The sequence below is a fragment of the Megalops cyprinoides genome, chromosome 21 (genome assembly GCF_013368585.1).
Source record: "Megalops cyprinoides isolate fMegCyp1 chromosome 21, fMegCyp1.pri, whole genome shotgun sequence".
Lineage (NCBI taxonomy): Eukaryota > Metazoa > Chordata > Actinopteri > Elopiformes > Megalopidae > Megalops > Megalops cyprinoides.
The window spans coordinates 23,746,257-23,764,846 of NC_050603.1; the positions used below are offsets into that span (position 1 = coordinate 23,746,257).

The 18,590-nt window shown below is 38.8% G+C and overlaps 1 protein-coding gene across 2 annotated transcripts; it reads left to right on the forward strand.

Moving 5' to 3' along the window:
* Positions 1–1,302: 1,302 nt before the first annotated feature.
* stm (starmaker) lies at positions 1,303–18,168 on the forward strand. Of its 2 annotated transcripts, XM_036555084.1 has the most exons (28): positions 1,303–1,682; positions 2,571–2,632; positions 3,303–3,320; positions 3,545–3,577; positions 4,245–4,295; positions 4,457–4,507; positions 6,721–6,768; positions 7,420–7,464; positions 8,616–8,660; positions 8,767–8,814; positions 8,902–8,943; positions 9,377–9,421; positions 9,734–9,778; positions 9,879–9,914; positions 10,432–10,470; positions 11,371–11,406; positions 11,556–11,621; positions 11,932–11,994; positions 12,148–13,110; positions 13,580–13,624; positions 14,176–14,217; positions 14,829–14,870; positions 14,967–15,032; positions 15,510–15,569; positions 15,824–15,871; positions 16,079–16,144; positions 16,299–16,382; positions 16,957–18,168. In XM_036555084.1, the coding sequence occupies exons 1-27, from the start codon at positions 1,672–1,674 to the stop codon at positions 16,337–16,339; spliced, it is 2,157 nt and encodes a 718-aa protein (XP_036410977.1). In that variant the 5' UTR covers positions 1,303–1,671; the 3' UTR covers positions 16,340–16,382; positions 16,957–18,168. The 2 variants fall into 2 exon arrangements, with proteins under 2 accessions (XP_036410977.1, XP_036410978.1); XM_036555085.1 differs by lacking the exon at positions 9,377–9,421.
* The last annotated feature ends 422 nt before the right edge of the window (positions 18,169–18,590 follow it).

Here is an 18,590-nt window from a genome sequence, read left to right on the forward strand (position 1 = left end):
AACACCTTAATTCCTTAATCTTGGTCTGTCTGCAGAGTGTTTTTGGAGCTCAATCCAGGTTTTGATCTGTGACTGTCAATCTGTCTGTGGACCTGTGGACTGATTAATATGTGACCGTAGATTAATATATAACCCTATTAACACTTTGTCAGCCCTTCCAGTCCTATCACTCTCGATTGCTGAGGACAACCTGTTAGACCAGGAGAAATAATATACTTCATTTATTGATTAAATGAATGTATTGAGCTTGTGGGTAAACTGAGGTAGACACAGTTGTGAATAGTATAATCTACAAAGGAATTGCATTTGGACAAGCTAAATTTATGCATTAATGCAGGAGTTTAGTGTAAAAACAAAAGACTTTATACACACAATGAGATTAATATTGCTCAGAGATGACTTGCTCTGATTGTCTTTAGCTATTATCATATTGGTGTTGAGATCCTTACAGAATGGATTTTTAATTTTTAATTTTTCTTTTTTTTTTTTTGCTGTATTTTCATTTAACTTTATTATGCTTCCAGGGAATGCAACTAAAAATATTCTTCATGAGTGGAACTGTATGTAGGTGTACAGGAATCTATGGACATTGTGACCTAAGCATGACAAGACAATGAGGTTTTGCTTTAGAGTATGGGCATCAAATATCTCACCCGAATGAAAGCATAGCCTACTTTAAATAAATGTACAAAGGTTTGGTCAAAGTTTTTTCCACAAAAAAGATCTGGAAGAGGACAAAATCAAATATAAGTAACATTACAATTCCTGATGAGCTGTGTTAAATTTTTTTTTTTCCTGTTTATAAAATCAGGTCTCCATTAAACATGATACAATCAGTAGTATAACAATAAAAAAATGCAGGGGAATGTAGGGAACTGTGGTGGCATCAACAAGGAGATGAGTGGATGCAGTAAATACTTGATAATTACAGAGTAATCAGGGCCATGCAGACTGCACAATAAGATGCCTTTGAGATAATTGACTCCCATCATTTTTTTCCTAGTACTAATTGAAGGAGCTGCATTGGATATTTTGTTTCGACATGCTTGCACAGTTTTCTGAATTCAAGCTGCAAGTTTTGAAATGTGCATTCTTTCTGCAATCCACTGTTTATGCAACCCATCACTCCAGCACGCCTGTGTCACCGGCCCATTTCACATTGAGGTAAAACCTTCAGGAAGTGCACAGGGGTTAAAAGTGCCACACGACAGGAATGTCACCGAGCACAGGCAGATTGGAACACTCAGACATAGGAACACTTCCTGTTCTGCAGCTTTTTTTTTTTTTAGTTCCCAGAACAGCACCACAAATTCTGACATGCATTTCAGAAGATCAATGTGTTGAAATTACGGTCGGAAAGCTAATTTGATGACACTCGTGAGTTGAGCAAAAGGAAGGTGCGAGGGAGGGACACCCGGACCCCACCTTTGAAGGCTATTTGAAAACACAAACAAAGGCGGTAAGCCCCGCTCTTAACCCTATTTTAATTAACTGTAATTTTAGAAGGTCCCTTGCAACGCCTCTGTGGCACTGGCTCAGCCCCCTTGCAGTGCAGGGAGCGGGGCCAGTATAAAACCCCTTGGGCTCAATCCAGTGCAGCTTTTAGACCTACAGGAGACGTGAAAGACACCTGTGTGTCCCTCTTCTTCGGTCACCCACATCTCTCTCGCAATGCAGTCACGGTAAGTGGATAAAGGCTCACCTCGGTCATGTTGTTGCACGTGTGGGATTTTCTAAGTAGACTGGCTCAAACGATTTCCAGTACTGGGACACCTGGCAGAAGTGGATCTGTGAACTTTCACACCTGAGGTCTTAGCACAGCCACGTAAACCATGATTCTACATGACATATTTGCCTGTGGTATTGTGGAAAATTGTTGCTGATATGTAACTATTTAGATATTTACATAGTTGTATGTATGTATATCTATCAATCATTTGGAGATATTTTGATTGTTTATATTTTTCCCTATAAAAACATAAAACATCTTTGATCTCTGTTGATTGTGCGGTAATTACTTGGAGTAAGGATAAGGTATTTAATTTCTTGTAAATACCTTGTTGGTCTCTTTCAAGATCCTTTCAGCAAGGCCAAGACTATCGTGTCAGATGTGGCACCCTGAATACTAGCTTGTTTTTGTAATTTGTATTATTAAAAATAAACAGTTTTCAGGGATAGCAAAATACATACACAATAGGCAATACAAAAACAATTAAACAGTTTGGGAATTTTCTAAAATAAAGCATAATTTGAAAATCTTTACTATTTTTATTGGTTTTATTTAATAAATCATGTTGATTCTAGTTCAATGAATTCTTGATCCAAGTTTTATAAATGGCTACCTCTAACAAAATGGTAATAAAATTTACTCTTGTAAGAGCCAGACTCACCAGGCCAACATTTATATTTAGTAATGTTTACTTAGTTTAGAGTTTGGGGTGAGATTATAACAACCATGTAATCTGATAATAACGAAGTTATAATGCTGTCTGTGGGTTAATTTGGTTCCCTCTATGAGCTATGTATCTTATTTCCTATTTGATATTAATTTTTTGTCTTCACTATTGTAGAGTCCTGATTACTCTCACAGTTTTGGCACTGGTGGGTGCAGTGTTATCAGCACCAGTAAGTGGTAAGGAAACCATTAAATATATATTTCAAATGTTTTGGTGATTTTTCAGCAGTAGTACCAAAACAAATTTCCTAACATTTGTTGACAATAATTTTAAATGTTATTTTATGATTTCAAGACATTGGTTAATCAAAATACAGCATTAAAAACAAAGGTTTCAATTCAATAAAATGAGAACAAAGCAAAGCTTCATCAAAAGCAATGACCTGTTCTATTTTTGAATTCCTGATTCAATTAAAATGAAATAAGTCAAAAATGAAACAAAATATAATATTGTTCTATTCTGAATTATGAATTCCCAAAGCTGTTAGCAAGGCCAAATGTCCAATCAGAGGTGTACCCATGCATTAAAGGATCCCAAAAAACAGTCAACATCAGGTGCCCCCTTACCATATGCTGCACAGCAAAATACCTGCAATTTGTATCAATCCAACCTTTCAGCTTCAAAGGGAGCACTCCAGTAGTTTCTGTGCTCAGTGCGTAACAGGACCCCAGGCCTGCTGTTAGAACTCAGTGGCTTTTTGTTCAGTTTTACCTACCTGGCTAGAGAAACGCAGTATGGGACTGTTATTCAAGTCCTGCCGCTCGCTCTCCTCTGTTTAAGCTGTCTTAATGCCAAAGGCTGCTCACACAAACTCATCTCATTATTATCTCTTTGTTTTTTCCATAGATGGAACAGATCCTGATGGTAATAACACTTTTGTATGCAAATAGCGATTGTTGGTCAGTTTTGATGAAAAGATGGAGTAGAAGAAGTGATTAATGTGATTCATTGACCAAAAATCAATAGCAATGTGTAAGAGTAATGTGTCATTATAGTAGTTTTTAAAATAAATATGGATATTTGTTGGACAACCATTTCTGACTTTAACTTGGTTATCTGTGCAGTAATGAGATTATTGTTTCTTTCAGACAGAGCTACAGCCTTGCTAGACTTCTTAAATGGTGGGTATACCCTGGATCCCAATAGAATGATCTTATCATTTCCCTTTATTATTATTATTATTATTATTATTATTATTACCAACAGTGTTTGTTCCATGGTTACGTATGCAGACTATTTTATTCAATCAATTTATCTCTGCTGTGAAAAAATCAGTTTTTCCAGCTAATGCCCTAGTTGCATCAAATGATAGTGCTAGAATGAAGAAGGGCTCTGTGTGTGTTTTCTGGTAGAGGTATCTCCTTTATAAAGTTGGTATAGGTGAAAAACACTCTCTGTCAGGGATGCCAAGATTGGAAATTTGTGAGATGGGTGACAATATCTTAATGCCCATTATTATTATTATTGCCCATTTGATGGTTACAAAGGGCCATTTTTAGAAATAAACATCTTCACTTTAATTTAGAGACACTATTTTCTAGTTACCAATAAAAAGCCCTTACAAGACAGATTTATAAATTTATAGTTTGTCACATCTAACCATACCTTTTCACTGGGTTTTATATTCTTGCAGATCTGCCCTAGTTTCTTTTTAAGCAACATTCAGAGGTCATATGCTAATGAAACTCCCAGGAGCTGTGAAAATACAGATCCTGCGGGGAGATGGACATGTGTTAAACGGCTTTGTTTAAGGTCACTGGATGTGACAGTGCTTGTTCTTTCCCCTAGGTGGCACTGACACAGGTTCCTCAACGGGTGGCACCAACTCAGACTCCCCAGGTACTGACTGCCCCCCTGCCACCAACTCCCCCTGGGGTGCCCTAAATTAGCCTTTACTAGCACTTCTTGGTATCCTCAGTCATTGCAGCAGTAACATGCACTGATGTCATGAAGTACAGAAGGCTACTGTTAGAGTGCTAAGAGGCTGCCGTGTTCCGCAGGTACCCCAGATGGAGCGGACTCGTCTGAGCAACCTGGCAAAGGCGCTGGAGGTACGCAGGTCAACTCCTGGCACTACACCTTAACAAGGAAGAGAGACACATTAGTGTGTCATACTTCATAAAACGCCTAGGGCATTAGTGGAAGAATGAGGAAGTAGATTCCCACACAGGTTCTTGTGGTGTTTCTTCTCTGGCTGTTGAGAGGCACAGATAATGACTTGCTGACTTTTAGATACTATGTACACCTTCCCTGACAATACAGACACAATGGGCCAGTGTGTACACACATATTATTATGTTTGTGTGTGTCAGTGCATGCTTGCCTGTGTTTTCTTCATGGGTGTGAATGTCTTGGGGTCAGCAAAAAAGAAAATTTTGCCTTGCCTCAGGTCTTCAGTTAATCCTCAGGACAAATATTACAATCTCTATTCAGCTGCTTCAGTCTCTGTGGGTGTGGATGGACTCCTCACAGAATACATTGCTCCTTTTGAAACCTGTACTCTGGGTGTTGTAACAACACGGCAAGGCCAACAGCAAGGCCAATCCAAAAAGGGAATCTTCAGCTCAAGACAAGTCATACTGATTTGGGCATTTTGACAGATTTTGTCTGTTTGACAGATTTGTGAGTTTGCATGTGCACCCACATGACAGAGTGTGATACAAAATACTTGAGTCTCTGGCATAAGCTATTGCCCTCTAAAAATGGGTTTACATTTGATTAGTTCCTTAAAAACAAAACTCACCTTCACGTTCTCTGTGGCTGCCTGTATACCATGCATACTGAATTTTGCCCAGTCATTCATGAGATGCTGGTTCCCATCATGACCACAGTGACTTTTTAAATGTTAAAACAAAACATGAAAAAGTAGAGTGGAAAGAACTTTGTATGATGTTTTTTCCATGTCTGAGCACAGTCATATGTAAGGCAATATGTAGTGTTACTACTATGTTTACCTCCATGTGATCTCCCCCGTCACAGATGAGTCTCTTTGAATATCAGTTTGAATATAACTGTAGCAGTGAAGGCAATGCCCCCTTTTACCAAGGGAGTTTCAGTCTGGTGAAACATCAGCTTTGGCAGAACATTTTGCAATGACTTTTAAAGACCCTGATTGTGAAAGCATTTTGGCGTCTAAGCAAATAGTTGCAACTTAGGAGCCAGGCGCTATGGACACACTTAGAAGCTATGCCCACAGACACTTGCCTCACCAACAATAGAATAGTGGCTTTCAGTGCTAACATTTGTGGGATCTACCCCAAATGGTCTGCACTTTCAATCTGTGCACACCCAAGGTGAGGGACCGACAAAATGGCCTCCAGGGGGCCTTACGATTAACCGATAGTAACCCCCCTCCCATATGCTGTAAAGACAGTGTCTACCAAATTTAACTTATCCTCTGTAAAGTGCCTCAGAGGGACATTTTGTTCTAAAACACCTGCCCTACAGATATGTGTATTGTCAGGACATTGTGAGGTAATGGAAATGATGTCACGTACAGCTCAGTAGACAGAGAGAAATGGAGCAGAACTGGTTTTGACGGTAATGAATGAGGAATGCTGCTGTAAAGTCAGGAACTCGCATAATCTGTCTCTTTTTCTGATCTTGTATTAAGCTGTTGAAAGTTATTACATTTTTATGATTTTTGCGTACAATTGTAAGTGATTGTAATGTCTGCATACCTGACTCGATGGAAACTTGAAAGCTTCCATGCCGTGTGCCTCCTGAAAATGATCACATATAAATATATAGTATCAGTCAAAAGTTTGGACACACTCTTCTTTCTTCATTTTTACTATTTTCCACATTTTAGAATAATAGTAAAGCTATCAAAATTAATGGAATGTGAACAAATGGAATTATGCAATGACCAAAAAAAAGTGTTAAAAACAAAACAAAACAAATCAATCAATTACTTTAGATTATTTAAAAGAGGGCATAAACTTCACTATTTATATTTGTCTAAAAAACAAATTTCAAGCATTTAAGCATAAGTCTTTGAATGCACATTTCCCATTATCTTAATGTAAGTCCAAACTTTTGGGTGGTTCTGTATGCGTAGGAAAATCTTATTGCAGATCATTTCTAGAGGATATATCAGTCAAATACTGATTTTAGTTTTCCATGCAATTGTCAGATGCTGGTAATAGTGTTGTCTCCACAGATACAAACAGTAGGCCTCCTTAGATATTGTTCAATAGTGGTCTTCTTAGGTTCATTCATACATGTTAAAGAAGAAAGTAACATACTGGCTCTTCTCTCATAGATGGAGACGCAAGCATGGATGAAAGCACCAGCGGACCCAGTACCCAAGGTGAAGTCTTTAATAAATAAAATGTAGTGATATAAAAGAAAAATAAGTAAAAATAGGAGCTGAAAAACAGGAGAAATTATGTGTGGTCTGTATAAAGGGTACCCCCGGGCAACGCCTGAGGGAAACGGTAGCTCCAGTGGGATGTTCCAGCCCAGTCACTGAGCACTTACTATCCCTATGCTATCTGCATTATTTCCATAAATGCAGCAGAATCTGTCATGGGACAATATGAAAAGTTCCTATCAATAATAATAAATCCTTGTGTCTTAACAAGGACAGCATTGGATGGTAGCTAAAAATGTATTTCTAATGTATTACAATGGACAAAGCTTTAATGTTAAATTTTAGTGCTATAGACTATCGACTTCGTGTGTTAATTAACAATAAGATTTTTTTCTCCTAGACATTTTAAATGTTTTGGTCTCAGTTTTACATATTTAAAGAGAGAGACCTGAAATGGATCAGCTTATTTATACATTTTTCAGAAACTTAACATGTATGAACACACATGCACACACAGTATGCAGACATAATACAGAGATAAGCTCACTTGAAAAGCATACATAAATGCCATTCTGAAGGTACCTTGGACTTTATTGACATTTGTAACATTAATTAACACAACACTCTATATTTTTACTTTTCATGTAGATACGGATGCAGACAGTAAAGAAACTGATCCTGCCGATTTGGGTGGTAAGTATATTTAAAAAAAAAAATAAAGTGGATGCCCAGTTCCTCCAGTAAAAGGCAGTACCTTAAACAGACATTCCTTTGAATTATATGCAATGAAACAAATATACATTATTGGATTTAGTGAACAATTCAACAATTCAATCCCATCAGTGCTGGGGTTGTAGTGCTGCAGTGGCCTTCAAAATGTCAAACCAGCTCACCAGAGTCTTGAAGTAAAAAATAGTGATATATTTGATTGTAATGTAATATAACACACTCAGCTATGATTGAAAAACAATCTTTGCCATGACCGTGCAACAAAAGTTGCATCCAATAACCTAATACCTGTGTAATACAGATATTGATGTTAGCTTGCTTGTTTTATCAGGCAACAATGATACTTTTCTTTCTAGTTACATAGGGATTTTTTTTTCAATTTATGTACCATTTGCCTCAGTTTTTAGTTAGCTAGGTAGCTAGTTTAATTATGGATAACTATGTATCTATGTTTACATAGTCCCAATATTTAGTGGCTGGCAAGGAATGGCCCAATTACCTGTAATCAATTGACTAGCCAAACACCAATTGCTCTTATTTTTAGCCAATCTGGAGTGATTCATTTACTATCAAGAGTTGCTCATTGAGAAAGTATTCACAGTCATGGCAGGGGGCACCAGTCATGCCACAGAGTAATTCAAAATGTTCCACACTTTTGTGAACACTTGCTGGTTTACTTAAGTAAAATAACACACATACAAAAGAGTTTAAAATTCAATAGCTATATTTCACATTGTATTCATAGCCTGGTAGCTTTATATATCCCATTTGACAGTCTAGTCACACCGGTATAGAGCTCACACTAGGTGTACCTTTCAGCCATTATCTTTCTTCGCTTCAGCCATGCTATCCACAGAAAAGCTGTCAAAACATATGACAGAAGTGACTTAATTGTTATGTTAATTCATGCAGCACTAAGTCCATCCCTGAACATTTATGACTTGAGAGATACAGTATTATGATAACAGTACATAGAAAACTATGAGAAATTTAACTGCTGTTAATTAATAAAATACTTCAATAAAATTTTGACATTATGTACAATGTCTCTCATTAAGCCACACAGCAGGGCAAGGGCTGATCCCTAACGAGGTGTTATAATGCTTGTGTTTCAGATACCTCAAGTGCGACAGAGAGCCCAGACTCCTTGGACCTAACAGGTCAGTGAAGGGAGCAATTTTTTGGTGTGAAGTAGGCTTGATGTTAGTATAAAAATAAACAGCATTGTTAGCCAGAGACTGAGTGTCAGTGTGTGTTTGTTTCCAGACTTCAGAGAGCCTGTGGAAGACACTAAGGACTCTGTGGATCTCACCGGTCAGTAGAGAGACTCCATTTTGCACTCGAGACTCACCATGGTAAAAATGTGATCCATGTAACACCTCTGTTTTTGTTACCCCACAGCTGGTAACTTCAGGGAGCCCACATCAGCAGAGGACAGCAAAGGTAAAGCTTTGATTTCCCAACTGATCTCAATTGTTCATTCAGACATGCATTCTTATGATGTGGTTATCCAGGTCTAAGACAAGGCCATCCCCACATATTTTGTATCATAATCATCCATGAATTACTCCTCTCTGCTTTCTCCCATGAGCAATTGGAATGAAGAAATCAAAATATAAACGGCAACAGACTCATCTCAAATAATTCCGAGTTAATTATTTGCCCTTCTGGGAAAATAAGGGGGAAAACACTTGTATAAGCACTGGTAATATAATGCTGTGCTTGCATATCTGCTTTAGCCGGTGAATTTAACAATGGATGGAGTCTATTAATGATTTCAATGCAGAAGGAATAGTTTTTCTCCAATACTGAGTGCAAAGGGAAGAGGGTTGATGTTTCAACACAGTGTGAGTCACATAACATCTCTTCTTCTTAGACAATGAGGATGACGAGGGGTCAGAGAACAAGAGTCAATCAGATGGTATGTTTCAGACAGAGCTGAATATGACACCGGGTTCTGTTGGGGGCGGGCTTTAGCACATGGTTAAGAACTTCCTGGCCCCTGTGGCTAAGCTTTGTCCTACTTGAATTCTGTCCTTGTTAAGTTACTGTTAGGAGATATCAAAAACATTTCATGTGGTAAATTGAAGCATGTAGTAGAACAGGATTGTGTTGAGATTAGTCCCTGCTGTTTAAGTACCTGAACATTACAAGCTGTATTTTTGACCTGTGTGTCTTGCTAAGGGTTGAGTTACAGAAAGAGCTAAAGACATATTACTGTATTTTATTACAGACAGTGACAATGTGGACAAAGACTCATCAGAGAAGGATTCCAAAGGTATGATGGGTAATATTGCAATCCATAATCCTTTGCAGATCCCATTGAACATTTTAGCTGTGGTAACGTTGCAGACTTCATAATTTTTTTGTTTTTGCAGATGAAGATGCCGATGCCCCAGACACTGCTTCTGAAGGTTAGTACTACAGTTAGAATGAAGTGAAGATGTACAATGCAGTTCGGTACTCTGTGCATCAGGTTACATTGCATGATTTAATGGACTGGGCATCACCCATCCAAGTCGATTTATCTGGTTAACACATTCTGAGAAGAGACACAATGGACACGATGACACAACATCTACCATTACGGTTGGCTCTGCCACTAACCCTTGTCTCTGTGTTTCATGAATGCAAACAGTGAATAGGCATTGTCATTAGCCCGCTACACAGCTGTCTGAAGGGAGCTGTATAGTGTGGACAAGTGGCAAAGTTAACATGCAAGACTGGTTTGCAGACAAGTGTAATTTACCTGTAGGCTGTATTTCTGAGAATGGTGTGTCTCTTCCTTGGTCGCGGGCTTCTCAGTAAGTCTGCAGGTGCAATCGTGAGGTTCTATTACATTGTAAGGGCTGGTGAGCTGAGCTGATTGGAGCATCCCTTGGTGAGGAGAACCGTGACTACATCCATAAACTCTGTTCTGTTCCCTGGCAGATGCTGGTGACTCCTCGGAATCAGATGATGATGGCAAAGGTAGTGTGTTTCCCATCATAAAGCACTTTCATGAACACAGCAATTTGACAGAATGACCCCCACTCTTACATCTCTCTCATGGTGCTCACTGAAAGCAACAGAGCTCCTGAGCCAGACCAGTGCAGCCATTGGGACCCGTAACAGAATTAAGAGAGGGTTTGTGATGAAACTAAACATTATGTGGGGACCAGAATTCTAAATCCAAATGTGTTCCAGGTTTTCTGCCCTAGTATGCCAGCAGGTCTGATGGGAAATGTAGTTTCATAAAACAGTTTCACTCACTGTTCATAGAGCGAAAAGGTGTGGTGTTTATATCCTCTAACAGAATGATACACTCATGTTTAAAAACATATATTTAATATATGTGTCTTGTTTCTCGTGAGTAAGAAAAAATGCCATTTTGCCTTGTTAATCCAGTTTATAAGAAGTGACACATGAGAAGCCATGATCGGTCATTAACAGTGCATGGTTTGTTGGTTGCAGGCAGTCGGCTTCCTTGTGCCTAGTAGCGACAAATGCCTGAGTGGCGTTCATGACAAATGTTAGCCACTTGTACTTTCTTGCTTAGATTGTTCAAAGACTGAAAAGCCTCAGCCAACATTAGCCTTGAAATGCTGCTCCTGCACACCTTTTAGAATGAGATCTCTGAGTTACATTCTGAAAAGGGTTGACATAGTGACATAACTCACATTTTGAAGTACTTTTTCTGTCTCTAATGTCAAGCATTAGCATACAGAACACATTCACAAGTCCCCTAGCAGCAGTCTGAAGTCAGTCTGTCTTGTGTTTTTTGTTTGTTTGACTGTTTGATGTTTTTTTTGGGGGGGGGGGGGGATGTGCGCGCTATGTATAACATAACTGTATACGGTGTTACTTATCTGACCCGTTTTCTCTGATTAGATGGAGTCATGAAGGCCATCCAGGCAGACTCTGCTGGTAAGTAGGGAGACTTCTGCCTTTGCACATTTTTCCCATACTTCGTTAGAGGTGAAGAAAGAGCATAGAGATACAGGCACAGGTTTGTGTCTTAATGCCAACCTTGTGAATACATGTACATGACAGCAGCCGGGTTTGTGTTTCTGTAGATACCAACAGTGCAGATGAGACTGATGTGGACTCTACTGCGGAAAAGAGCTCCAGTGAAACATCAGGTATTCAAACCCACATGTTGCCCAGGTGCTTCTCTCACTCAGGGGTTGGGAGAATGCATTGATTTCAGCCTTCACCTTCAGTCTCACCTGAGATTTAAATGCTATTATTTTTGTTATTATTGTTCACCCTATATTATTATGCTATTATGCACTTTTCAGCGCTTTGTGACAATCGGTTTGTAAGCAGTTCTATACCAAATCGATTAAATCTGTGTAATTCTACTGAGGGCCAGAGGTGGTCACACCGTAGTCCTGGCCTGTTTCTTTTGACAGACTTGTATTCATTAATATGCTATTATGTTTACTCAAGATGCAGATGATAGCAACACTAAGTCTGAGAGTGATGAGGATGCGGCTTCTCAGTCCTCTGATGGTAAGTCAACGTCACAAACTCGACCTGTGTAAAAGGCTTAATTAGCCATGGTTGATAGGAAAAATCATGCTGTGCTTCTTTGGTGGTTGTACTTTGCTGTGGTGTATTTTTTTTTATCCAGTACTTTCTTTTTCCTCATTATTTCTGTTTCAGCCTCTGACAAGGATAGTGAGGAGACTGACAGTGACAGCCAATCAGACACTGACAGCGTCAGTGACAGTAAAGAGTCCAAATCTGACAGCAAACAAGATGAGCCTGAAACAGCGGCCCAAGCAGCCGACAGCCAATCAGATTCGGACAGTGACAGTGCACAGGAGTCTGACAGTGACAGTGGCAGCCAATCGGATTCTGACAGTGACAGCAAATCGGAGGCTGGCAGCAAATCGGATGGTGACAGTGACAGCGAACAGGAAGCAGATAGCGACAGTGAACAGGAAGCAGACAGTGACAGCGCGCAGGATTCTGACAGTGACAGCGGCAGCCAATCGGATTCTGACAGTGACAGCGGCAGCCAATCGGATTCTGACAGTGACAGTCAACCAGAGGCTGACAGCCAAACAGCCAGCGACAGCAACAGCAAACAGGAAGCTGACAGCGACAGTGATAGCCAATCAGACGGAGACAGCGACAGCGACAGCGACAGCGAACAGGAAGCTGACAGCGACAGTGATAGCCAATCAGATAGTGACAGTGACAGCAAACAGGAATCTGACAGCGGCAGCCAATCAGATAGTGACAGTGACAGCAAACAGGAGTCTGGCAGTAACAGTGAGCAGACCACAGAGAGTGACAGTGATGAGGGAGACTCCGCCGGCAGCCAGGACACCTCACCAGCCAGTATTGAGGAGGGGTCTATGGTCGGCAGCCAGGAAGTGGGATCAGCCAAGTTAGAGGAGGGAGGCCCCGTCGGTAGTCAGGATGTTAGCACTGAGGAAAGTGACAGCACTGACAGTGACAGTCAGGACACAGACAGTGACAGCAAAGAGGACAGTCAGGATACTGATAAGAGTGCTGAAACCACCAAGGCCAGTGACCTGGACTCCGATGCCAGCCAGGAGACTGAGAGCACCAGCAAGGAGGACAGTGACAGCAGCAAGGAGGGCTCTGACTCTGCAGGTACATTTCCCTACTATAGCACAGGATACAGTCACCATCAGGGCTAATGGCACACATTTGTCATTAAGTCAACCTGGATATCATCCTAAGCAATAGAAACATCTGTATGTAACATTTCATCAAGAACTTAAGTATATATATATATATACTTCATATATATATATCCACCACAGTATTTTAATGGTCTCTTAGATTTTTATTTTGAAAATGATATGACTTCAGGGGAAATAAATACATAAATTAAATTATTATTTACTCATTTCCATGCTAGAAAAGACCAATAAAGATTTATAACAGAAAAATATTCTAATAGAGGAATCTATTCATCTTTCAGCTTAACCTGGCATGATCTCAGATATCCTAGCACTGTTCTCATACAGTGGTATCTGATCTAATTGACATGACATTGTAAAAGCAGAGAATACTACACTTCTGTTGAAGCTCACTGAGTAATTCTTTAATCACGCAGATACCCCCAGTGACAGTGCCAGCAGTTCTGAAAGCCAGTCCTCTGGTAAGTGCGTTGTACCTCTATGTGCAGCAGCAACTTTGCCATCCAAGGCAATGCAATTAAGCATGGAAGCAAACTAATAACGACTTACTACACTCTCTCTCTCTTTCTCTCTCTCTCTCTCTCTCTCTCTCTCTCTCTCTCTCTCTCTCTCACTCACACACACACACACACACACACACATAAACAAATACATTTGCTCACTCACTTAGCCTGTGAACACAGGCTTAGCACATAACATACCTTTATAATAGAGCTATCTGGTTTGGAGAGGTCATAGGGGCACATGATAAACTTGAACTGATATGATATGGCATCATTCAAACATTTGCGCTTTTGAAGAAAGAGGGATGTCATTATTTATTTAATAAAGAATATTATTAATATTATAAATAGTAAGTTGTATATATTGTAAGTCACTTTGGGTAAAAGCATCTGTCAAATAAATAAATGTAAATGTAAAAAATTATAATGATTATTTAATAAGTAATATATTGAGATAGTCAGGACATTGGCATGCTAATTTAAGATGTGGCCGTTAACTTTCTTTTCAGATACTGACCAGAATGATGATGCTTCTGATTCCATGTCAAAAGGTAATTGTCAGAAATATACAGTACCAGTGAAAAGTCTGGACACACCTGATTAAGATAGAGGGAAACATGCATTCAAAGACATTTTGATCTAAAGACTTGTGCTTAAATGCTTGAGATTTGTTGCATAGACAAATATAAATAGTGAACTTGATGCCTATGCATGAATTTCTTTAAAAAAAATCTTCAATGTTATTTTTTTTGCTATTTTAAATAATCTAAAATAAAATATAGTCTTCATTTGTTTATAACACTTTTTTTGGTCACTGCATAATTCAATTTATGTTATTTCATAGTTTTGATGCCTTTACTATTATTCCAAAATGTGGAAAATAGTAAAAACAAAGAAAGAAAAATGTGTTTTGACTGATACTGTATAAAGCTCACGTGCCTGACATTACACAAGAATATAAACAAGTTTAGGAAACTTTGTACCAATATGCATGGGTATTTCAAAGGTGAAATTAATACACTGTGTGAATGCCCCATTTTAGTCCCTCACCTCATTCATGCTGGAATGGTACAAAAGCTGTCTCTTCAGCCTATTGTTTGTACCTGAAAGGCGATGCTGTTCATGAATTCAGTTCAATGCAATGTCTCATTTCATCTCCCAGATGAAAGCACAGAGAAGAAGAGTGCTGAGACAGACTCCACCGGTAAGTTGGGTGACTCTTCTTTAATGACGAGATGTGCTGTGTTCTTTGCTTGCAAGCAAGGCTTAAATTGTCCTGTTTTTCCTGTGTGGGTTTCAGATGGAGATGCTACCAGCGAGGAGGACAGCAAAACAGATGAAGACACAGATAAGGACACAGACACAGGTGTGCAGGGAGACAGGGAAAGATGGAGAGTGGGAGTGATAGAGATGCAGAGATGGAGGGAGTGACAGAAAGAGAGACAGAATGAGGGAATGATAGAGAGGCAGACAGAAAGATAGGGAGTGATAGAGAGAGAGACACAGAGAAAGAAAGGTAGTGATAGAAACAGAGAGAAAGGTAGTGATGGAGGGGAGGGAGTGATAGAGAGGCAGAGAGAGAGGAAAGGAAGGGGTTGTCTTTTAATGGGCCAGAGAAAGTTATACATTCTATTGTTTTTGTTTAGTGTTTATGTTCTGTGTATGAACACATGTATACATATAAAGCTTACTGAGTTTAGAGAGAAAGAGGCCAAAAAATGAGAGTTACAGACTGCAAATGACATTAATTGACCTTTGAAAGAATTCACTTTGTCTGCCATTTTACATCACGTAAAACATGTTGAAGTGGTTTTCATTTTTTTCTTCATTTTGTTTTTTTAAGACACCGATGAAGATGATGACGACGAAGTCTCTGATTCTGATTCCAACTCCGATTCAGACGGTAAGCCAGTGGACTTGCATGGGGCATTTGTGATGAAAAAATGGGACAGTGGAGTGTGTGTATGTGTATTTGTGTGTGTGTGTGTGTGTATGTGTGGGGCTGGGGGGTGGGGGGGTGGTCTATATTCAGATGGTTGACTGGCCAAAGGGAGAAACTGTATATTTGTGTGAAAGAGCCAACTCATGCGGCCTGGTGAAACACTCCATTGTTCAGGATTTTTTTTTCTCTGAAAAACGTGTCCTCTTGTTTCCCAGAAATGAAGAAATCCTTTGAGTCTGATGGGAATGATCCAACATCGCAAGGTAAAGGGCCAACACAGGCTTGGTTATATGCGACATTCTGAACCTCAGGTTGTCATATGTTGGACAGATTTAAGTAGCCTTTCAGCAATGATGGCTAAATATCTCCCACTAACCTAACCATGAAGAATGAATATGAAGAATGAAGGAAGAGCATTACAATTAAAATTCTGCAGCTGTGTATACCTTAGCCTATGTTTCCTTTGTCAGATATGACCACAGATGCCCCAGACCAACCAGATCAGCCTGACCAGCCCACACAAGGGCTCTTGGAAGGTACTGTGGAGATGCTCCTCCTGCCACACCGCACTGTCACCCAAAGGCCTACAAGACACAAGCAGCCAGTCATCCTGATCGGGCAGATGTAATACAGAGCGTAGCTTTGTTGCTTTTCTTCTGTAAACGTGTGCATTTCTCCCAATGTCCGTAGCTCTTGATGCTGACAGCACCAGCCCTGTACAGGAGTCCTAGCACTTCATGCCACTGCATGCTGGAGATCCTTACCGTTCTACAGGTATTTAAATTATGTAATGTGTTTATATATACATACATGTTTGTGTGTGTATGTTTCAATTACAGCATAAGATGTACATGTGTTGAAATAGTGTAGTAAGAATGTAAGTAATGCAACATGTTCAATGATAAAGTCATACATATTTCACATTATTTAATAAACACAGCATATAACAGATATTATAAGAATGTTTCTTTTCAGCTTTCAATTTTTTATATAATACAACATACTACAACATATATATTTTGGAAACATATTCATGGAAACATTATTTAGTACAAAACACAAACTATATATTTCACATTAAATATTTTAAATGTATTACTTAAGAAACACAGAAAATGCATTTTTGTGAAGGAGGATGTTCATGTCTTCCTGCTTGAAGACTGCCACCAACTGTCAGTCACAGCTTGGTCAAAACCAGATTCATGGTTTGCGAAGAGATGACCTAAAAGCACACTGATCAGTGATAGCTGAGGACAAACCACAAAGTGGGATGATTGAATAGTGTCTGTCCTTTGCCTTTTGCTACATGTTGTTTTTCACCGCCTTCCCTTTTCTTGATCCAAATCAGAATCATGCTGAGGCCCAGAGAAAAGACCCAGATCTTGACCGCCAAGTCTTCGCGATATGACGACCGCAAGAGTACAAATGAATGCCTACTTTTTGTTCCTTGTCCCTCTCCTCCTGCAACATGTTGGATGCATCTCTCTTGGGTTATGGGGAAGTTTTAAATTATTCTTCTGTTAATGTACATGACATTTTCCCGCTCAGAGTCTTCTATCAGCTTGCTTATTACTGCTAGACAACTAATGTGTTATTGGAGAAGGTTCTTCTGTCTTTACCCAGACCTGCATTACTGTAGGAGCTTTACTGATCGATGACGTCATTTTATTGTGGAAGAAAATAATAAAGTGCTTAGGATGCTGGTGTCCACATTGCCAATGTATAAATATTTAAGTGATTTATTTAATTCCAAGCAGCCAAAATTGGAAGTCACTATCAAAATAACCAGTAACACAGCATACCAAAATATAATAAAAAAAATAATAATAAAGCAAAAAACCAAACTGGAAATTCAAAATATTGTAAACAAAATGATTCCAAGTTGATAATATATCTATCTTTTAAACAAAATTCAAAACATATTGACTGGTTGCCATTTCAAAACCATCTGACTAAGGGCCAAATTCAAGGCATACTTGAATTAAAATTATGATTTATCAGTAGTCTGGACAATGCAAATTGGATTTGAGGAAATATAGTAAGTTGCAATAAGGATTCTGCAAAATCACTAGTGCAAGCAAACTGGTTATTTGTAAGTGCTTACTAAGTTCCTTCAAATCTGACAATGATTTCTCTTTAAAGATATTGCATTTGTATAATGGGCATTGTTTGCAGGTCTTGGGTATCTGTTGTCCTTCTATAGATTGTATGTTTCGTGTCCTTTGCAGTTGGGGCTTGGTCCTTCAAACACGTAACACACTGCTAGAATAAAAAAAAATATCCCACTGACTCTCAGCTACACATTTTGCATTGCAACATCTGAATTGTGACTTACAGGGTCACATAAACACAGATGCCATGTACATACATTTTATGTGACAATTCTTTTTGTCCATGTCTCTGAAGAAGTATATTTGATAAATATCTAAAATTTGAATTCAGTGTCAACTGAACTGCATTAAGTGAGTAATATTTAAATGAAATTCAAATAACAGAGGCTGTGAAATAGACCGTGGTAAAGTAATTTTTAAAGTGTACATGGGAGAACAAATTTAATAAAAATTGAGTTGTCAGACAATGCTTCTCACTCTGTGTTTGGAAGCAGGCAATAACATGGATCTATGTGTGTGTGTGCATGTGTGTGTGTGTGTGTGTGTGTGTGTGTGTGTGTGTGTATGTGTGTATTACATTTTAATTATACAATAGCATAGGTTTACCTAAATGTGCAATCAGTTGATTGATTTTGAAACTTTGATGTGTAGAATATATTTATATATTTGATGTATATAATATAATATAATATAATAATATCATTTTACATTCAGTGTACAGTCTTTTTGAACTCCACTAGCAATCATGGAAAGCACAACCGAGTTATTTTGAGGTCATTAAAAATAAAATGTTGGGTTATATTAGATCACACAAATAAAAACACACATAAATTATATTTTATTTTATTTATAGATACATACAGTTTATGTT